The following is a 23798-nucleotide window of genomic DNA, read 5'->3' as shown; positions in this document are numbered from 1 at the left end:
GATCAATTCCTATCCCCCCAAAAATAAAAAATGTACATGAAAAAAGAAGGTACATTCTGTCAATAAATAAATTTTTATAATCTACTAATAATTCATACCACTTGAATTACATTTTAGTTTATATGACACTATTTATCTAATTGACATTATTGTAAAAACACCTATCATAACCCACATATTGTGGGCACTGAATAGTACGCATGCAAAGAATAGACAACGCCATCTGCAAGGCTATCTTCGGGAAGAGTCAATGTGCAATCAAGCCACCCAGGGAAAAACTGAACAAAGCTGTGAATAAAATTAGTTCCTAGTAACATAAATTCCCTCATAATAGAAAAGAGTCCATAGCAGTATGATCAAATGGGCTAGTAGCAATTACCAAAGTTTCTCTATGACAAGAAAATATAGGACTTCAAGGTTTAATTCTTAGTATTTGAAATCATCATGTATCAATAACTAGGACTGTCCCTATGAATTAAATATTCATATATATAATTTATATTTAATATATTTAACATATTTCTATAATTTTTAAATAAACGTGTTACTTTTGTAACTGGTAAAATTTATTCTGACCATCCTTCAAAAGTCCATTTGGACAGCACCTACAAAGAGAAGTTTCTCCGCTCCTAACAACCACTGCAGCCTCATCTTCCTTCAAAACCACATTTCGTACCTTTCCTGTGCTACTTCTGGTTATCAAGAGTATTAACGAATGTTTTTAGTAAATATAATCTGATTACTCTGCAGTGCAAATTACCCTTGGAAACATCATGGTAACCAAGCAGAAGTCCCACTCAGTGAACTAATTAACACTTCAAGAGCAACACTGGAAATGGGCACTCTGAGATGGACAGAGAGCACAGTAAATGGTTTGCACCAGATGCAGTACAGGTAAAACTTCCTCTGCATTCCTGCCTCAATAACATTGCACCTCCAAGGACTTAGACCTGCTAGGCAAGCTCTCCACCGTGGAACTACATTCCCAGCCCACACGTTTCATATTCTGATAAGATCTGAAAGAATAGGAGACTACCAATGCCTTCCAAAAAAATTCAAGGAGTTTGAAATTAAATATAAAATCTGTAATTCTTTTGGAATAGCCAGAATACTCCACAGTTGGAATTTAACACAAAAAGGTAAGATTCTTCAAGTTCTGTCCCACTGTGTGCTTACCAAACTACGTCAAATATACTATTGTTTTTAAGGTTTTGTGGCTATACAAGGTGTGTTGTAATCCTAGCCCTTGGGAGCCTGAGGCACAAGGATCATGAGTTTGAGGCCACGGCTGTTACTCAGCAAGTTCAAAGCCAGCCTGTACTACACAACTGTAGTACAACTGTTTAGGTCCTGCCTAAACACCTCCCTCCTACAAAAAAGACAGCAGCTACATCCATCCAAAGACTTCATGTCATTCATGCCCATCTGGAGAATATGGGCAACTATATTTTGTTTGATCACCTGGGTTTGGTTTGATTTAGGTCAGACTAATGTCTTCATCAGAGACTTTACCATATCGAAAGTAATGATTTCTTATTGTTTTCTTTTTATCATATATTTGTCTTAGTACATGTTAAGTACATAATGATTACATTTATCATGGGGCATCTACATGTACATAACACATTTCAATTCTTTTTTGTCCCCTCAATTCCTCCCTGCTCCCTCCAACTCTTGATCCCCTTCCTGTCTGAAAAAGCTCTATTTCTTTTTTTTCTTCAATTCTATATTTTTAATTCTTTTTCCCTTCTTCCCTCCCCCAACTCCATCTCTTTCTTACCTTCTCATTTGAAAAAGATCTCCCAATTTCCTATTATCTATCCTTTATTGTGCTCTTTATTTGTAGTGTGAGTTTCTCATAGAAGAGAAACCATGAAATATTTAAATTTGTACGTCTGATTTATTTACTTAATATCATGGTCTCAAGGTGGATCCATTTACCCACAAATGCCTCAAGTTTATCCTTCTTTATGGCACAGTAGTACTCCATTATGAATAAATACTATATTTTCTTTCATCTGTTGATGGGACATATATATAAACTGTTTCCAAGATTTAGCTATTAAAAATTGTGCCACTACAAACACGGGTTTGCATGTATCACTGCTATATGATGTCTAAAATCAAAATGACCAAAGACCTAAATACTAAAACAGAAGCAACCTGCTGGAAAATAAAATATGTAAAACTCTTGAAGACATAGGCATAGGCAAGGACTTTCTGAAGAGAATCCCAACAGCATTAGAAATAATACCAAGAATCAACAAACAGAATCAAATCAAATTAAAAAGCTTCTGCACATCAAAGGAAACAACGAGCAGAGTGAAGGGACAGCCTCCAGAGTGGGAAGAAATTTTGCCAGCCATTCCTCAGAGGACTAACACCTAGAATATACTTGATGATTTTTAAATATATCCACAAATTCTTCAATAATCCTCCCTTTAAGAAGCAGAACATTAGCTGGGCATGGTGTCACATGCCTGTACTCCCAGCACTCAGGAGGCTGAGGCAGGAGGATCGATGCAAGTTTGAGGCCAGCCTGGGCTACAAAATGTATTCAAGGCCACCTTGAACTACATAACAAAACCCTGTCTCAAAACACAAAAAAGAAGCGGGGTGGGGTGAGGAGGAGGAGGAAGGAAGGAAGCAGCAGCAGCAGCAACAGAACTTCATTCTCCTCCCCTTCAGCATAAGCTGCACCTGGCAACTGTCTTGGAACAAATATGGGAAGATACTGAGATCTCCACCTTGATAGCACTCTTCTTGGACCATCTGCTCCAGAAGAAACCAGCAACCGCAACATGAAGAGCAGCAGTCCCTGTGACAAGCACTGAGGACTCCACCAACAGTCTCACAAGGGAGCACCACTGAAGTTCTTACAGATGACAGCAGCCAAGCCAACTTCTAAGCACAGCCTCACGAGCCTATGAGCCTATGAGCCAGAACCACCCAGCCAGGCCACTCCCATAGCCCTGACTTTTCAGAAAATGAGTTCGTCTCAGCTGCTAGAATTTGCAATGATTTCCTACCCAGCAATAAATAACTAATAATGGTGGTTACCTAATTCATTCATGATTTTATTATTTTAAAATTACTAATTTGTGTGTGTGTGTGTTGTGTGTGGCTTAAGCACTGTCACTCGAAGAAAGGTTTGCCTAAAAAACATGATTGTAAGCTGGGCATGGTGGTGCACACCTGTAATCCCAGCATTCAGGAGGCTGAGGCAGGAGGATCGTTGCCAAGTTCAAGACCAGCCTGGGCTACAAAATGAGCTCAAGGCCAGCCTCATTTGCATAGCAAGACCCTGTCTCAAAAAGACTGGGAAAAAAAAATTGTATAGAATCAGAAACTGGTATCAACTCAATTATACAAAGACCCCTTTACAGCTATAATAACAAAATGTGGAACAATTTACTTAGCTGCAAACTAAATGTTGGTACGCAACCACCTAAACAGCAAAACACAAACAGTTAAATGAGGACTCAAAGACACACAGGAGGGAGATCCCTGCTTTTCAGTTTTAGCACCCCATCATGATCACACATGTATCTGTAGTATTCACAAAGAGCAGGCTGGATCTACTCACTTGCCACTGTTAGCCAGCTGCCTGAACTCCTTCACGGTCATGGCTTTTTTCTGGATGTTGTACTGAGTGAACAGCCCCGACTGCCCTGTGACCATCTGCTGGATTGGTGCTGGAATAAGCAAATTATCAATGTCATCATAGCACCGCCTTGGCTTCCATTCCTTAGGAGGGATCACCTAAAAAAAATAATAAAATACCACCTTGAAGACATTCCAAGTCGTTATTTAGCACTTATAGCCAACAGAACGCAACTAAAGAATTTCTCAGTCTCTCTATGAAGAATATATAAAAAATCTGCAATAAGGGAACAGCAAAGTTTCAGCACTCACTATACTCAGTACCGTACTTGTACTAACTGATTTTTAGTTGGTATTATTAACAGCTTCATTTAATGATAAAATTTAAAGACAAGAAATAATTTGCTGCAGCTTAAATAGCTAAAGACTAGTTGAACAGAAATTCAAACAGACACAATGACATCAGAACTCACACTGAGCCATTGTTACCCTGCCTTTCACTAGAAAAGCATATATGTATTTCTTCCTCTAAGAAGCTCATTTTAGTGAATTTTAGTTGAAATAACCCTTGCCATTTGCATTAATGAGATAAATAAGCAAATATTTGTTTAGCTGATACTACTTCTCTTTATAAGAAAACATGGCAAAACATTGCTCGTAACACAACATGGCAAATAGCATAGTGGAGTGCTAATCAAAGTTTGAAAACCAGTTTCTAAGAAGATGGGTGAAACTATGTAGCTCTGGCCCATTTCCACGACATACCTACTCCCACAATGGCCAGTTTGAACCTAGCAATCACTAAACATGCTGGAAAGAGATGTGTGCTATCAACTCTCCCACCTCAATATGGGGTGGCTCGGCACACCAGTTTTCCCACAGTAGAAAAGAGTAGTACTTAATTATTAACAGTGAACAGATTCTAAAATGTTATAGTCAAAAATACCCATCTGACTTACAATGAAAAAGGATGAAGGCTAGAAGTAAGTCATGATTTATGGCTTGAATGTTTCCAACTCAGAAGCTGTTTCGATTTTGTTAGGACAAATATTTAGAAAAAAGTTTCTTGAAAAATATAAAACTCGTACAGAAAATATAAGTGACAAATATATACTACATGAATTCTTAGAAAGAAAATACCAGAGTACCCAGTGCCCAGTATAAAAACAGAACACTGCTGGAACTCCAAAGCCTTCCAATACCCTTTTCCAACACGTCTCTCTTGCTCAGAGGCAACCACCATCATTGTGTTTAAGGTAATTATTTCCTTACTGGGCTTTCGTTTTGTGTGTGGGTATGTATCCCTATATAAGTTTTTTAAATATACAACCATGCAATCATATAGTACATATTCTTTGAGGTTTGTCTTTATTTCCCTCAGTATTTCATGAGATTTAAATGCAATGAAGTTCATGGATTTTCTTTCCTATTTAGTATTCCTCATATAAATATTAATCTTTTCATAGGTTGGGGACCTTTATTCACCAACTTTGGTTTACTGGTTGTTGCAAATAATGCTACTGATATTCCAGTACACACCTTCTGGTGGGCACGTACAGAGGGTTCTCTAAAATTACAACAATGCACTGACAACACTAACAGTGAAATTACTGGGGCAAAACATGTATATAATTCAAATTTAATAGTACAAACTTTTGCCAAAGGGGCTGTAACAACTCACACACTAGAGTACAAGTTCCTACACATCTGCAGCATCACTTTATACTATCATTTTAATTTTAGCCTTTCTGGTAAGTGTGTGATTGTACCTAAGTATGGATTTCACTTGCATGTACCTAAAAAAATCTGTTCGTATGTTTACTGACTCTACTGACATCCTCTTTGTGAGGTAATTACCCAAGTCTCTTGAACAATTTACTACTGCATTATTGTTGTTTTTTTTCTTATTAATGATAGGGGTCTTTTATATATTCTGAATATTCTTGGATTTACATATATATAAACATATGGAGAGCACATGGGAGTGTATAATTATTTTCTCCTATCCTGTCACCTGCCCTACAGCCTTTTTTTTGTTTAAAAGAGAAAAAATCTATGTTGTAATACAACATGCACTCATAAAACATCCACAGAAGGTATGTAATTCTTTAACACTATATAAATTTATTGGGAATAAAGTTATCATCCAGTTGTGATTGTGCCTCCTAAAATACACTGTAAACACAGTTATGCTCTATAACAAATATGTCACTGATTTTCAACAATCATTGCTGTAATCACTAAAAACTACATAATCACATCAATATTCTGAAATGTCCACTTACATTCATATAGTAGCATACAAATGTACAGACAGAAAAAATATTTACTCCTAGATTATTTTGTATCTTCCTGACAGGTAACATTCTTCCTGACTGAAAATGACAGCTGCAGTTCTGGTCTGTAAAACAGATCCAAGATCCTGAATCTGTGCATATGTGCTGAAAATGCCAAAATAACTTATAGTCAACCTATCAGAATAGCAGACTTTTCCACACAACCCTAAAGGATACAAGAGCTTGGAGTGAAGGTTTTCAAGCCACAAAAGACAATAACTGGCAACCCAGATTACTGTATCCTACAAAATTATTCTTCAAAATTGATGAGCGAAATAAAGACCTTCCACAACAAATAGAAACAAGAAACTCATGACAACCAAGTCAGCATTGCAGAAAATACTCAAGGGAATCCTAGACAGAAACAACATCAGTGCCATCAAGGAGCCCAAAGGAAAGATAATATCTAACAGCAAGAGTAGTTAAACGGAAATCAAGCACTGGAAAAAATATCCAATAACAGAAACTGGTAATTATCTTTCAATAATAATATTCAATGTAAATGGTATTAACTCTCTAATCAAAAGACACAGACTGGCAGATTGGATCAGAAACACAACACAACCATATGTGGCCTTCAAGAGACTAAATGCATCCACAAAGAAACACATGGAGAGAAAACAAAAGGATAAAAAATAATATTCCACACATCTGGACCCCAAAGGCAGATAGAAGTAGCTATTCTAATCTCTGACCAAGTTAACATCAAACCAAAACTGGTCAGAAGAGACAAAAAAGGTCACTACACATTGGTAAAGGAAATAATTCACCAAGGAGATCTAACAATTTTGTTTTGATTTTTGTTTTGTTTTGTTTTGTTTTTTGAGAAAGGGTCTCACTATGTAGAGCAGGCTGGCCTTGAGCTCATAGCGATCCTCCTACTTCGGCCTCCCTCCTACTTCAGCCTCCCAATGCTGGGATTACAGGCATGCACCACCACGCCCAGCTAAGAGATAACAATTATAAATACACATGCATCAAATGTTGGTGCACCCAATTTCATGAAACAGAAATGACTTGACATAAAAGAACAGAAACTGACAAAATGGGGAGGGGAGGTTAATAACCCTTTCTAACAATGAGGTCAATCAGACCCCAAAACATTAAAAATGAAAGAAATACCAGAGTTAAATCACATGACAGAACAAATGGATTTAACTAAAAGCTACAGAATATTTTATTTAACAACACGACAACCAATATTCTCTGTAGCCCATCAAACTTTCTCCAAAATAGACTGTATTTTAGGCCATACTTTTAAATACAAAAGAATTGAAATGTCTTATATCCTCTCAGATATAATGGAATAAGACTAGAAATTAAGAGCAAAAGAAATCGGACTCTACATAAACACATGAAGATTAAAAATGGAATACATTCTTAAAGTATAAAGGGGTCACAGAAGGTGTAGGGAAAGAACTGTTTAAATTCCTGTGATTAAATGACAATGGCAATGCCACATACCAGGTCCTGTGAGACACAATGCAAGCAGGTCCAAGAGGGAAGCTTACTGCAGTAAGCGCCCACATTAGAAAACAGAACGAGCCCAGCTGAGTAACATGATGATGCATCTCAAGTTGCAAGAAAAATGAGACCACTCCGAATCCAAAATGTGTAGAAGGAATGACATTCTAAAGATCAGAGATGAAATTGAGGCTAAAAAAAACCGCAACTAATGACTATCAAAGAGTTGGTTCTTTTAGGAGCATATGCTGCCAGGTGTGCACACCTCAGGATCCACACCAGAAATGGCGAACCTTTCAAAGGCCAAACTGCAACCCAAAACCCACTCATTTATTGCGAAGTGCCAACACTGCAATTAAAACCTGGACACTGCAGTTTTAGTTTAGAAAAAAACAACTCACACATTAACATCTTCTGTCTCAGAAGAAAAAGACAATAATGCTCATGCCAGTTTGCCACCACTGATCCATACCACAGAGCCACTGGCAAAGAAGATCTTTAAGAGAATTTTCGTAGCTAAGCTGTGGACACATGTTTTGTTTAATAACACGAACACAAGCCAAGACTTCAGACAAATAATAAGAAATCTCCCTTCCTCTTGAAAGTTTATTATAAATTCACTGAATAATCTGGCATTTATGGATCAAGGAAACAAGATCAAGAAAAATGGCTGAATATCAAGAAGTAGAAATTTGATCACTGACCAGAAACTGTCCTTCAGAGAAATACCATAGTGTCAGACTGAAATTCTAACAACACGGATGGACTGTGGAATATTTAAGGCAAAATGTAAATTTAATTCAGAGGTCTTGTTGAACAATGAAAAAGTTGACTAAATGTATGTTTATCATATTATGAAAGAAATTTTGGGGGCTGGGGATTAAGCTCAGTGGCAAAAGCACCTGCCTGGCATGTGCAAGGTCGTGAGTTCGGTTCCCGGTACCAGAGAAAAGCAAAAAAAAAAAAAAAGAAAGAAATTTTGTTTATACTGTACAAAATACTGTAAAGAGATTCTCCTTCAAAACTCAAAAAAAGTTGGTTCTTTGAAAAGATAAACAAGTACACTAAATCTCTAACTAAACTTACCAAAAAGAAGACTCACATCAGTGCAATTGGAAATGAAAAAGGTAAAATTAGAAGGTGCTGAAATTCAAAGGACTATTGTAAAAGAAAAAAAAAAAAAAAACCATTTTAAAAATTTATATTCCAAAAAATTGGAGAATCTGAAAGGCATAAATTCCTAGACACATATGACTTACAGAATTTGACACCATACATAAAAACCTTGACTAGAGCTATAACTGAGACAATAAAACTCTACCATCTAAGCCGGGCATGGTGGTGCACGCCTGTAATCCCAGCATTTGGGAGACAGGATTGTTGCAAGTTCAAGACCAGCCCAGGCTACAAAGTGAGCTCAAGGCCAGCCTGAACTGCATAGCAAGATCCTGTCTCAAAAAGGAAAGACAGAGGAAAGGAGAGGAGAGCAGGGAGAAGCAAAGCTAGCATTCTTATACTAACAATGAACCCACTGAGAAAGAAATCAGGAAAATAATCACACTCACAGGACCTCCCAAAAATACCTAGAAATCACCTTTACCAAGGAGGTGAAAGACTTCTATAATGAAGACTACAGAACTCTGAAGAAAGAGATTAAAGAGGCCATTTACTAATGTAAAGATACCCCCTGTTCCTGGATAGGTGGAATTAATATCAAAATGGTCATACTCCCATAAATAATATACACATTTAATGTGAGTCCAATCAAAATGCCAACAACATTCTTCACAGAACTAGGGGGGAAAATATCCTAAAATTTATGAAGAACCACAAGAGATGCACAGTTAGCCAAAGCAACTTGACCAAAAAGAGCAAAGTAGGAGGCACCACAATCCTGGATTTCAAGGCATACTATGAAACCACAGTAATAAAAACAGCATGGCACTAGCACAAAAATAGACATATAGACCAACAGAATACAAGATACAGCGAATTCCCCATGTGTCTTTAGTCCTCTGATCTTGGACAAAGGGGCAAAAAGCATACACTGGAGAAAAACAGCCTTCTTAACAATGGCACTGGGCAAACTGGTTACTCACATGCAGAACAACACTAGACTCGTATCTGTCACCTGTACTAAAAAACCGCATCAAAATGGATAAAATATCTAGACACAGAAACACTCAAACTGCTGGAAGAAAAAAACAGAAAGGCACGGGACAGGCAAAGACATCCTGGACAGAACTGCAACTGTACAAGAAGTAACACCAAGAATCAACAAATGGGATTATATTAAATTAAAAATCTTCTGTACAACAGAGGAAATAATAGACTGAAAAGACAACCTATAGAAAGGAAAAATATTTTGCTGACTATTCCTCTGATAGAGGATTAATAGCTCAAATAAAAAACTAAAAAATTACACTGGGCTTGTAATGTGGCACATGCCTGTAATCTCAGCACTCAGGAGGTGGAGGCAGGAGGATCACCATGAGTTCCAGGCCTCCTCTCAGCTACACAGTGAGTTCAAGGCAGTGAGTTCAAGGCCAGCCTGAATTACATAAATAGACCCTGTCTCAAACAACAAAACAAAACAAAAAGGTTTTTTAAATTTGGCCCAAAAAGCAAATGACTCAATTAAATAGACAAATGAAAAGAACAGGCATATCTCAAAAGCAAAAGTATAAATGGGCAGCAAGTATACAATAAAAATGCTCAGCATCTTTAGCCACTAGGGAAATGAAAATCCAAACAACTCTGAGATTCCATTTCTACACTGTTGGTGGTAATGTAAACTAGTACTGTACAACCACTATGGAAATCAGTGTGGAGATGCCTCAAAAAACTAAAAATTAAAAAAGTCCAGGGATACCTCTGCCCAAAAGAGTTAAAAAGAGCGTATTATAGTGATACACGTGTACGCATGTTTACAGCAGCACAGGTCACAACAGCTACACTACTGGAACAGCTTAGACGTCATCTGCACATGAATGAAAGAAAACGTGATACATGGCAGTCATAAAGAAGGATGAAGCTGAGACATAATAAAATGGATGAAACATGAGACCACAAAGTTAAGTGAATTACACATACAGATTAAATATCCCATGGTTTTGCTTACACGAGAAACTCACGATATAAATAAATTTAAAAGTACAATAAAGAAGAGGTGACAGGAAATAGGCAGACTTTTACAGTTGGGAAAGAGACGAGAAGACAGGGAACTAAATATGAACACAACACGCCACATACGTGCGTGCAGCGATTCCCCAAAATGATTACGTCCTGCACAAATAACATGTGTACCAATAAAATTAATTTTAAAAAAGAACTCAAAATAAGCACTCTGAAAGCTTGTAAATTTAGGAACTGGAGGAACAGCTCAGTGCTGAAGTGTGTGCCTGGCATACCTAAGGCTGGCCTGGGTTTGTCACCCATCACCAAACAAACAAAGCATGTAACAAAAATCTTATTTTTTAGCTACAATTTTAAATTTTACAACATCAGAATTTCTTACATAAGAAATAGTCGCAAGAATAACATACTTGATCTTTAAAAAATTCCGAAGTTCTATCTTTACATGTGATGAATTTAAATTAACTAAATCTATTCCACTTCAAGTTTACCTTCCTGATTATATCAAAACGGAATTCACAATTTTTATCACCATACACCCAAATCCAGGCTGGCTTCTATTCCTCAGGGAACAGTCCAGCTACACCTGCATGTGTACAGCATACCTTGAAGGAAGTTGCTGTTGCAATCATCTGCCTACCACTATTCCCTCACTGAGGAAGGGCCAAGGAGGAAGAGAAGCCTTTCTCTGGACTGTCACAGAGCTACAAAATGTGCACAAACTCTGGCCTCAGCAGTCTATGTTCAGATACCACTGGGGACAAACTGGTCCTACTCCTTATATGAAAAATATGCATCATAATCTCCCTCCAATAAGCAGTGCAAGTGTCACACTTAAAGACGCTGTCACTCTCTTTCATTTCCCCACTCATACCATTAACTTTACAGATGCCATCCGACTATCAAACCTCTCACTCAAGAAGTAAAACCTAAATCCAGCGGGGCACCATGGTGCTTGTCCATATTCCCAGCACTCAAGAGGCCGAGGTGGGAGGATCTCTTGAGTCCAGGAGTTGAAGACAAGCCTAGGCCACAAAGCAAGACACTGTCTCAAAACACTAAAATAAAATGAAGTCTGAGGAAGTGGTAAAAAAGAAAAATAAATAAAAATTAAATCGAAATTGAAATACTGTATAAATCCAGTGCCTTTCCGGCAAGCGCAAGGTCCTGAATTCAATTCCAGTTACAAAACAAAAACAAAACAAACAAACAAAAAAAAAACTGTATAAATCTAAAAGGTATTTTTAGAGGAAAACTAAGATACACTATAACCTGAAGCCAAAGTCACTATCACTGGGAGTGCTGATTGTCCAAATCCTAAACTAAGACCAACTCATTAAATGTTGTCAGCAGCGCAGTAACAAAGAACCGCACCGGTGGCTCTGCTCCCCAGGGCTGGCCCCAAAGCAAAGCAGCTCTACCCCACACAGGCTTCATTTCTACCATAAGACTCAATGTGGCGCAGTTCTGTGTATTTATCACTGCAACTTCCAGAACAAACAGGAAGCTGAATTTCTGTGTCGTGACAAAATGATTAGAAATAACTAGTTCACTTAATTCCTAGTGTACGTGGTAGGAAAACTGTCAGAGGATTGCATAAATTCACAGCTCTAACTCTGTCAATGTTAATCCTCACTTTGGGGGAAGGGGAGGGCTGCTCTGGACTCGGGTGTGTCTTGAATTGTAGTTCTCACCGACTTTATTCTGTTACAGAATGCCAGAAGCAACCCAGCTGTATGTGCCTGGCAGCTCCCTGGTGAGGGTAGCTGCTCCTTCCTCTCCTAAAGTTACTAACCCTGCTACTCCACCAAAAGCCGTTCTGCTGACCTGGGCGCACACAAGAAATCAAAGGGGCAGGAAGTAGGACGAGGCTGCATTCAAAGCCCAAAGAAGGTGAGAGACAGTCATCCTTGACTCCCTTCTGTCCAAATACAGCCCAAATTCTTGCTAATCTATTCCAAGTTCATGATCAAAAGTGTGTATGCCCAACTATTCTGAAATAACACCTTCTCTTCAACCAAAGGATGATTTTTCTGCCCACACATAATCTTGAAGTGTTGGTATGCCAAAAATGAGCCTGACACAATAAAAAAAACTACGGTAAGGATAGCTCATCTGAAGAAGTCATTACAAACCTTTACTTTCTCTTCATTTTCCATCTTCCTTTATCAACTTTTACCTACCCCATATAACCCTCAATGTAATATCCTCAAATTTTAAGCCTTTTCTCAAAGAAACTTTAACCCTTAGGACACATAACAAAATGACACTCCTCTGGGAACAGACGCCAGAAACAGTAAGGAACTGGGAGAAGGTCAGCAACACCACTCCCTGCTGTTCCGGAAGTTCTCTCCTCAGCTCTCCACCCTAACCCATCTGTACAGCAAAAATGGAAAGTCCGAGGTGAACCTTTCCCAGTCGAGTGCTTCAGCCCAGCAACAGGGCCTACTGGGGCTCAGGGATTTACATGGGGAACTGATAAGTCTACAGAAACCCTGATCATAAACTTAACATCTGTAATCCCAGCACCCAGTACAGTGAGACCCTGTACAAACAAACAAAAAAAAAAAACTAATAAAAAGAATAAACTGAAGTACAATAAAATATATTCTTCCTAGGGGAAGTTTTAAATTAAAGTATTTCCGCCCCTTTGTCAAAGGGTCAGAGCGGCGGTAGACACCTGTAACCCTAGCACTCTTGAGAGGCAGCAGGATAGAAAATTTCAGTCTCAGCCTGGGCAATTTAATCACACACTGTCAATCAATCAATCAATCAATCAGTCAATGGCTAGGGACATAGCTCATTATGAAGGTCTGAGTTCAATCCCAATAAAATAAGTAAATAAATAAGTATCAATTTCCATTATAGAAAAGACGTGCAAACCATCTCAGGTTGCAGGTCACAGAATGAATGAGTTACACAGATAATCCTCTTTCGAAGCTCTGACTGTGGATCTAGGAGCCCAAATGTGCAAAGCAGTCCTCAGCGCCACGCTGAACACCCCTGACCCTGAGCATACTGTCTATACCAACAGTCTTTGCGTTAGCATCATCCTTTAAGGATATTACCTGGCACCACCTGTAAGAATAAGAAAGGTGTTTTCAAACACGTAAACCAAAGACCACTTCTCTCCTTTCTCACTAGTCTAGGTGTCATAGGCAGCTGAGTTAGACAGAAATATTATAGGCAGTCAAGACAAGGCCAGGCCCTTACAGGAGCCAACACGAAAGACAAGATACCTGTGGGCCAGACCTCAAGACAAAAGGACTAAACAAATGTACCCACACACCTCCCTAGGGGTGAACATCACGGATTGATATTATTCTTTTTTTTTTTTTTGTCTTTTTGAGACAAGGTCTCCCTATGCAGTTCAGGCTGGCCTTGAACTCACTTTGTAGCCCAGGCTGGTCTCGAACTCACACCAATCCTCCTGCCTCAGCCTCCCAAGTGCTGGGATTACAGGCGTGCACCACCACCCACGCCCAGCTAGGGATTGATATTCTAAATAGGCAGCAACCACCTTCAAAAGCTAGAGTCACTAGCCCTCCCCCTACAGGAAAAGCCCCTGTTCTGTACTCATACCCGCTTGCTGCATGACTCACGTCCCTATTTGATCCCAGTTTACTCAATTTTTACATGAACAATTATACTTGTAATCCTACTGGCTGACCATAGTTTTGTCCCACCTCGTGCCCACCTCGTAATTTCCCATTTTCCCCCTACCGTGGCCACACCTCAGGGTTGTGCTCTATAAAGTCCCTGGGAAAGGCAAGGTCCTTGGCAGCCCACTCGGCCCCTTCTGTCCCTCTCTTGGACAAAAGCTTTCTTTCCCTCAATAAATATATTCTGCTCTTAACCTCTGTTGTTCCTAAAATTCATTCTTTGATTTTAGAGAACACGAACTCGTCCCAGATATAGCTCAGGTTGGGAGTTTTTATTTTCCTGTATCACAGGCACCATGAGCTCCCCACTGGATAAACACAATCACCCCTGACAAGACTTCCTGTGAGCTCTCTGCCCCACTCCCGAAAAACTCACTCTTCACATGGAACCCAGTGTGGTCTTTCAAAATAAAGTCACAAAAATAGCAGAAGAAATAAGCAAACAACCACCACATCTGCCTCTCCCACTGAATTCCAGCCTGTCGATGCTTCTCACTGTGCCCACAATAACACCCGACGCTTTACTACCCTGGACAAGCGCAACACCATCTGCACCTTCTGCACCTCCCCACACTCACCGGGAGCTAACTCCACCATGTGCACCTTCTGCACCTCCCCACACTCACTGGGTGCTAACTCCACTGACCACCTTCCTCTTCCTTCCATGCATGAAGCTCAGGCCTCAGGACTCGCCATTGGTAGGGGACGGGAGGGAGACAGACACAGAGAGAAAGAGAGAAAGAGACAGAGACAGAGAGAAAAACAGAAAAAGCAAAAGAAAGAGAGAGAAAGAAAAAAAGTGAGAGAGAAAGAAAGAAAGAAAGAAAGAAAGAAAGAAAGAAAGAAAGAAAGAAAGAAAGAAAGAAAGAGAAAGAGAAAGAGAAAGAGAAAAAGAGAAAAAATAGTCCCAGCATTCAGGAGGCTGAGGGAGGAGGATCAACACGAGTTTGAAGCCAGCCTGAACTACATAGTGAGACCATCTCAAAGAACAAAACAACGATGACAATGACAGCACATACACACAAGAGGAAGAAGCAAGGAAGACAGAGAAGGGGACTAGTGGTTAGGCCCTAGGTTAATGTTACCGTCTAGGAGAATCCGATGGAAACTAACTGCAAGGACCTCAACACCTCTGAAGCCCACACTTGGATCTCTGTGGCTCTAAGAACCACCCTTGATTTTAGAAGAAAGAAAAGCAGAAGCAGCAGCAGTCACCTTAGAACACAACCTACTATAAGTAGGTGAAATAAAACAATTATCCTGTAAGCAAGTCAAGTGCTCCATCCATGTGGATAAGAAGTTGAAAGAAAATAATTATTCTTTAGGAAAGTCAAGTCCTCCGCACAGGTAAGAAGAACACCAGTACTGCAAATACTTCCTTTTGGATGAAATGGTGATCCATATCACGAAGACTAAGAGCATAACTTAAAGGCCAAATGATCTTTTTTGTGACAAGATCTCAGCATAATCACCTTGGCAAGACCGGCTCGGTGAGCTCCTTTAGATTCCATATATGCGAGGTATTTGTTGAACTCCCGGAACTCCTCCATGGAGGGTCTGAAGGTCATGATCTTACAGCTGGGGTTCAAGGGACTCTCTGCCTCCACCGCCTCCATGGTGGCTAGGTCAGCCTCTGCAGAGAAGAGGACACGGTCATCAGCACGAGTTAGTATGCTTAAGATCAGGTCCCTCCTCTCCCAAATAGCATATGAGCTCACTCAGGAGAAACTCTGCTCCTTTAGTTACTTAGAACTCCCTTCCACCATTCTTGGGGGAGTCCCACATCCCTTCCTGTCCTCCTGACAAGTCATCCACTGCCAAGCTCTTATTCCTGGCACTGAATCACTGATCTGGCTCTACTGCCAGCTTCCTCAAAGCCCTTCAAAATAAAACTGAATTTTCCAACATTTCAAGTTCACAAGAAATGTTGCTCCTGTGTCTGAAAGGCTCCTTCACTCATACACGCACCTGCAGAAAGGCCTTGTCCAAGTTTAGAGGATGTTCAACATCCCTAGCCCAGAGTTGGTTCGGCTATGTTTCTAGTTTGTTGTAACATACCTTCCTGTTGTAACAATTACACACCAATCATTCAGCAAAACCACCAAGCACCAGCCTAAAGGACCAGAGACAGAAAAGGGGAAAGGCGTCTCTTCAACTTCCAAGCTCACTGCCCAGAGGCTGAACAAACTTCAGTTACATACACAGGAGATAGGTGTGGTAGAACACACTTATAAACCCAGCATTTGGGAGGCTGAGGCAGGAGGATCACCATGAGTTTGAGGCCAGTATGTGCTATGCAATGAGTCCAAGTCCAGCCTGAACTATATAGTGAGACCCTGTCTCAAAAAATAAGAAAAGAAAAATATACAAAGGAAGGACCAACCAACTCTTCCTGGATGAATCAAAAATCGCTGTCCCTTTCTTAACACCTGTAAGAAGTATAGAAACTGGCCAAACAAGAGAAAAAATTCCAGGCATTAGAGATACATGGAAGTATTGCAGTGAGAACTCAAAACTCATGTTTTGAGTTTAGAAGCTAGTATTACAGGAGATCGAAGTACACGAGTAGGGTCAAGAAGTGTGGTGGCTCACACCTGTAACCTCAGCATTTGGCAGGAGGATTGTGAGTTCGAGCCCAGCCTGGACAATTTAGGAGGTAGACAGGATCGTGAATTCAAGCTAGCTTACACCGTGCTGCGAGTACACCAGTCTGGACTACATACCAAGACCCTGCCTCAAAAAATATGAACGAAGAAAGCATATTTTGCTACAAAAACATGAACCTAATCTTGCTGTCAATGAATGGGGTGGTTCCTTCAACAAATGTGTACTAAGCACAGTAAGCAAAGGTAAGTAAGAAGCACGAGAGTGACTGCCGCAAAAAAGTCCCAACCCACACCACCTGCAGATTTGGTAACGAGGCCAAATGGCATCTGACAACTCGAGCCACAGATCCTCCTGGGACCAAGTTTTCCTTTATTTGTTTTCCTTCCAGTACTGAATCTAAGGCCCTTGCACTGAGCTACAGTCCTATCCCTTAATTTTTTTATTTTGAGATAGAGCCTAAATTGCCAAGGCTAAACCCAAATATGTGATCCTCCTGTCTCAGTCTCCCACAGTGCTGGGATCACAGGCAGGTGCTACCGTACCTGGTTCCTTTTAATAAATTAAATCTGCCTGCCAGGAAAATGGGGGGGGGGGAATATGGTGCATGAAAGGGGAGGACATGTTACAGTGCGCAGTTACAAGCTGGCGGTGATGTGGTCTTCATGCACGCGGAGAACGTGCACAGGAGCATGCAGCTTACAGCGCACGTGTATGGAGCTGTGTATCAGAAACACACACACTGCAGTGTGCCACCCCTTAGGGGAAAATTCTCTGAAGAGAGCTACATTAACAAATACACAGCAGAAAAGAGTCTAATTTTCTTTGCCTCAGGAAGGGAGCATAAAAGAGAAAACCTTGCAGACTACTTCCTGCCAGTCTCCCTTCACACAAACAGGTGCACACATCAAATCCTCAGCCTGCAGAGTAAGCTCTCACTCTGTACAATAAACACACAGTTCAGAAACACCCAAATCCGGCCCTTGCTTTCCTATGTGGCCTCGTCCACACCACTGCCTACATCCTACAGCAGCCGGGGAGGACTGGCTCTCGTCAGTGGTGAACCTCTGGCACACAGGCCGCAGCAAGCACAGCACCCTCTCTCCGCACGCAAGCCAAGTCGCCCCAGCATCACCCAGCTGCCAAAAATCAGGTACCAGTGTACAAAGGAGCAATGCACACGCTCAGAAAGGAGTCGCTGCACCAGGCGATGACATATTTGGTTGTTTGTGAAGAATTTATGAAAAGAGCAAAGATATATATATATAATTTATATTAATATATATGGGTAACTACTATCCATATAGGTTAACATATTATATATTATATACATATTTGCTTGGACTGGCGGTGATTTTAGCAGAAGCCGCCAAAAGGTGGAAAATGCACTCAGATGATTTTTTTCAGAGCAAGACAAACGCTGGTGGCCAGTGGAACATTGCCCCCATGTGCTGGTGGTAATAAATTCAAAAAGAGCCCCAGCTGAGAATCACTGCCACAGACTGTTGATGCGGGGAAATATCCAGTTCTTTAGTGCTCACTCACAGTGTTAACATTTCTGGGAAAGGGGTAGATTTCTTCAGTGGTACCTCAGTTCACAAACTTAATTTTCTCCACAATTCTGATCTCAAAAATTCGATGAGAACCAAATCAAATCCAATGGTCAGGGTCAATGTTGACCTTATGGGGAAATGTGATTTGGTTCTTGTCCAGTTCGGTTTGCAACCAGAATCATGGGAAATTCTTCATGAAGTCCTACTGTATCGGAGGCTTCATTTTCTTTCTAATTTTGTGTTTTTGTAGATTCCAAGTCTAAAACACCAAAAAATGATTACAGTACAGAAAGCCAAACTGAAAACAGAAAGTGGAAGATCATTCTACAGGCCGGGACAGAGTCATTTAGAATAACTGAACACGATGGGAAAATGCTATATATTCTGTCATGAAAGTGTGTGTGTCGGACATCATGTGTCAGACCACACTTTGACACCAACCACAAAAGTGTTGCCAAACTTGGTGAAACTAAAAGGAAAGAGTTTCTTGAAGGAAATTAAGAAAATACCATTCCTATTATCTTAGTTTTTGCATCCATCTTTTTAAAACGAATCATCTGACGGGTGCCAGCTTTCAAATTTCACTGTACAGAGGTAGGTCTCTTGCTGGGGGGTGGTTTTAGCACAGCGGTCATATTGTCTGGGAGCAATTCTATTTTTCATGGTTTCCCAAACAAGGGTAAAATTATGCAATGCATCTCTGAGATGCCACTTTGCGAAAATACCGTTGACGATTGAGTCTTCCGCATGGCTAATGATGTAAGTCCGCAGCTCACCACTGACTTACAAAAGGCAGCCTGTTACCCCATGTGCTTAGATGGAAGCATAAACACATATGAGCATGCAAGGCTAGCAGTAATTTCGTGTTATGCTGTTGGTGACATCATGAGACAAGAGCTGGAGAAGCTGGTGTCTCTGCCAGGAAGAACACAAGGGATCGATATCTACGATGCTGTGATAGAGGTTTTTTTGTCCTAAGACGTAAGACCAGAAAAAGTGGTTTCAATTACTAGTGATGCGGCACCGTGCATGGTGAGGGCAACACCTGGTTTCACACAGTTCTTTATTAAAGAAGCAAAACATCTAGTCATTCAGTCTTGCTGTATTACACATCAAGCTCTTTGTGCCAGGCAAAGCAGCAAAAAAAGCAGCAAAATCCTCAAAGATATCACAAAAAAGGTGAATTACAACTTGGCTGATGCTCTTCATTTTCAAGTTTCAAGCACTTCTTGATGGGGTTCATGCACAGCATAATGCTGTACTTACGTACAACGGCCGAGCAGAGGACGCGTCTTGGAGAGATTTGTAGCCTGTTTGGATGAAATCAGGTTGTGTACGAATGAAAAACAGCTGGAATATCCACAGCCCACTGATGTGGTCTGGCTTGTAACAAGTCATGTTTTTTACAGATTTCTGCACTATACTTCAATATACCGAACAAAAAAAACTACAAGGTGTAGAGAAAATATGTTATCAAAACATTTGAGAGAAAACTCCAAGTTTTTGAAAGAGACCATGAAAGTGGGCAGCTGAAATACTGTCCAAATGTAAAAATTCTACAACATTTGCAGACAATCCTACAAGCTATCAGGAAATCTATAAGGAATTTTCTAGCATTTTAGCAGCTACAAAGGAGAATTTTAGAAACAGAGTTTTACAATTCTATAAAAGGAGACAACCTAGTGTTTTACTTCTCCAGATAAAGTCAAATTTGAAGAACTTGATCTTTCCTATTTATAAGGTTTAGATTTTGGAAATCTAGATATGCAATTGGAATTTCAAGAAAGCTCTATGTGGAAAAATAAATTCTATGACCTGCAAGCAACACCTAATATAGAGTGTGAAGGGATGACAAAGGACAGCACAACTGGTAGTTCTGAAAATGAAATTCTTATGTGGAATTCCCTGTCAAACAATTTAAGCCAATGCAAGCACTGGAGATTGCTTTTCTTACTTTGTTTGGGTGAGCTTCTGCCTCTAAGCAGCTGTTTTCAGTTTTGAATTATATCAAATCCGATACAAGAAAAAGATGAACATGCCCTTAGTGCTGTATGTGTTGCTTTCAAACTAACGAGGGATGAGCCAAGGCCTGACAAATGATCAGCATGCATACAACAGCAGGATCACATTAACTGCGCAGGACACCAAATGCAAATTTCTACCATTCAATAAAAAGTTGTTTGTATCACTGACAGCTCTGTTATTGTGCTTTTCTTTTAAGACAAAAGATGTTAATGTATGAGTTGTTTTTTCTAAACTAAAACCTCAGTATTCAGGTTTAATTAAGTGGATTTTGGGTTGTAGTTTGGGCATGCAGGCTCTAAAAGGTTCGCCATCACTGGTCTAGGACTTTCCAAGACACTGACATCCAACAATGTCCAAGTCCTTTATATGAAATGGCACCATATTTTCAAATAACCTATACATATCTTTCTTTACACTTTAAATTATCTCTAAATTTATAATATCTAATATGATATAGGTGCTAAATTAATAGTTGTTATATTTTCTTCACAAAAAAGTTTTCATTTTTTTTAGGATGCATTTGCAATACAATGATTATAGCGATCATGGGGAGTTGGTACATGGACATAACACATCTCATTTCCTTTTATTCTTTTTTGTTTTATTTTGTTTTGTTTTGTTTTTGAGACAAGAGTCTCACTCTGGAGTTCAGGCTGGCACTCAGCTCACTGCGCAGTCCAGGCTTATGCTGAGGTGAAGGCAATCCTCCTGCCTCAGGGTCCCAAGTGCTGGGATTGCTGGCGTGCGCCACCACACCCAGTTCTATTCTTTTCACTTCCCCCCGACTCTTCCCTCTCCCTCTCCCTCTCCAATTCATTACAGAATCATGATAAGGAAAAAGTCTGCACACATTCGGTACAAATGGAAAGTGTTTTTTAAAATATCTTTGATCCATGGTTGGTTGAATACACTAACGCAAAACACTCAGCACAGGAGACGAACTATGCACTCCAACAGTACACACTGGCTCGTGCTTCTCTAGCAAGTAACACTCTCTGTGACTCTGAAGATGATCCCCTCCCCTTGGAGCAGCCCTTGCTGGCTTCCTCACCTGGCATCTCCCACCCAGCCTTGAGATTCCCAACCCTCTGTCCCAGGCCTGAGGAGCCACCCATGTACCCACCTGCCTCTCTGCCTTCCTTACTGCAGCTGTTGGCACACCTGCCATCCCCTCCTATATCAGCTGGGAAGGGAAAGGCAGGTTTTCCATCTCTTTACGCCCGGGCATCTACCCTGGCTCAATATCTGCTGCAATAATTATTTGCCAGGTGATGGAAGGAACGAGTACCAAAATGTTAAAGTATTTACACAATCTCGTATCAAATTCAGAGAAAGGAAAACACCACCCCCAAACACAGGAAAGTTACTTCGAAAACAGATTCATTTGCTCAGCTGGTAAAGAATATTACAACAGAAAAATCTGAGCTATGAGCATAGGGAAGAAGCCCACAGATTTCCTGGGTAGAAACATTTGGTACATAAAATGGAGCATCCTACTCCCTACCTCTGGCGAAAGCACAAGAGTGGCTGAGGAAGAAGCCATTAAAGAAGAAATTAGACCTCAGCGTGGCAGTACAGATCTGTAACCACAGCATGCAGGAGGCCAAGGCAGGAGGATTACTGCAAGGTCAAGGCCAGCCTGGGCTATACAGACAATTGAAGACCAGCCTAAACTACGCAGGGAGACTCTGTCTCAAAAAAAGAAAAAAGAAAGAAAGAAAAGAAGAAAAGAAAAGAAAAACAGTCACTGAATACCTGTTAGGCAAGCACTCTACAGGGAATGAAACAAACTCAATACTAATGGAGTGAAGCAGGTGATAAATAAGTAGTAGCAAGAAGAAACCAGTGCAAAGGGAAAGGTGCTTATTTCATATAGACAAAGGAAGGCGTTTCAGAGGAGGTGAAATTCAGGAGGGGCTCAAAGAGGGAAATTAATCACACAGATACTGGACAAGTAGCTCAGGATGAGGCCAAAGCATGGATGGAACCCCTTGGACTCTTCAACAAACAGCAAAAAGCTGGGCATGGCTGTGCACACCTGTACCCCAGCCCCCCAAGAGGCTGAGATGGGAGGGTTTCAGGTTCGAAGCCAGCCTGGGCAAATGAGCAAGACCTTGACTCAAAACAAAAAAAATAAACAAGCCTGCAGATATAGCTCAGTATAGAATGGCTGATCCCCAGGCCCGAGCAGGAAGGGAGAAGGGGTGAGGACGGTGAGAAATCAGGAAGGGAGACGAGAAGGCTGAGAAATGAGACTGGAGAAAAGGAGCCTGGCCTTTACCCTGAGCGGGACAGGAGCACCCCCGGGCCTCTCCCCTTACCTTTCCAGTTCTCAGGACTGGCGCAAGCGTTCCCTGCCAAGAGACAACTCTGCTCCCTGAGGGAAGTCCCTCTAGGGGACCTGAGGCAGAGGAGTGCGCTGCCTCCCGCTTCCCAAGTCAGTTCAGGCTGTGACAAAACGGACAAGGACGGAAGCAAGGAAAGGAAGGAGACGGCAGCGGAATAACCAGGCAGGATGCAACAGCAGCTCGGACCGGCGGGGGCGGCGCAGCGTGAGCAGACTGCAGATTCCATCTACTCCACACAAAATGCCCTGACAGAAGGGAGACGAACAAAAGATTTCGGGTCTGGGACACAGAACGATAGCTCTGACAAGACACCAAGACGGACACTGTTACAGCATGCAGCAAATGAACAGCTATTAAACATGAACATCAGCCCTTGACCTAGTTTGCTAAGTGGTCTGGGAACACAGCCTGCCCCTTCCAGCACCCTGCCCTCCTGACTGTACACCCGCTCCACCCACAACCCACGCAGCCATAGTAGAGACCTAGTTAGCTCAGGGTGAGAGTCAGACCACCATCAAAACAGATCCTCATAAAAGTAAAAATAGGGTGAAGTAGCTACCACATCCAACTACGTAAATCTTTGCCACTATGAAAAGCAAAAAAGATCTCGTGTTAAATTTCACTTCTTTATTAGTAATATAGACCATCTTTGAACATTTTCCTTTCCTTTTTGGATTAACAACTAATCCCTGTTACTCTCAGAAGCCAGTTTACAAATTTTCTATTCCTTGATGTTTTTCTTGGCATACACTTTGTTATTATTAAACTTACTCATGCTATTACAATTAAATCCCCAGGTCTTCTTTCTTTTTATTTCTCCGAACCAAGAAACAGAAGTTTTTTATTTTTGGTTTTTTTATTCTCAATGGCTGTTGTTGAAAACATATAGTAGCAAACATACATCCATTTACGAAATAGCATAGGAGCAATACAAACCTTACAGAGTTATGGACAGATTGGTAGGAGATCATCGGTGGCTGCTGCAATACATGTTGGCATCCTCAAAGTGGTTTCTCAGGAAAACAAAGATGTGCAAGAAAGATCCAACAAGTAGTCACAGCCCAAGGG

At 40.7% G+C, this 23798-nt stretch overlaps 1 protein-coding gene across 1 annotated transcript in view; it reads right to left on the bottom strand.

The window, feature by feature from the left end:
* Positions 1-23798, bottom strand: part of Kdm4c (lysine (K)-specific demethylase 4C) — a 354066-nt gene that overhangs the window by 299053 nt on the left and 31215 nt on the right. The window contains exons 2-3 of the mRNA XM_005388674.2: positions 15673-15833; positions 3587-3762 (exon numbers count right to left, since the gene is read on the bottom strand). Coding sequence (XP_005388731.1) covers positions 3587-3762; positions 15673-15816 — 320 coding nt within the window. The 5' untranslated portion in view covers positions 15817-15833. The remainder of the gene's footprint in view (positions 1-3586; positions 3763-15672; positions 15834-23798) is intronic.

Source organism: Chinchilla lanigera, unplaced genomic scaffold, assembly GCF_000276665.1.
Source record: "Chinchilla lanigera isolate Chin_1 unplaced genomic scaffold, ChiLan1.0 scaffold00033, whole genome shotgun sequence".
In the NCBI taxonomy this organism is placed as follows: Eukaryota; Metazoa; Chordata; class Mammalia; order Rodentia; family Chinchillidae; genus Chinchilla; species Chinchilla lanigera.
Note: the sequence above shows the minus strand (reverse complement) of the source record. Positions and strands in the feature narration are given on the sequence as shown.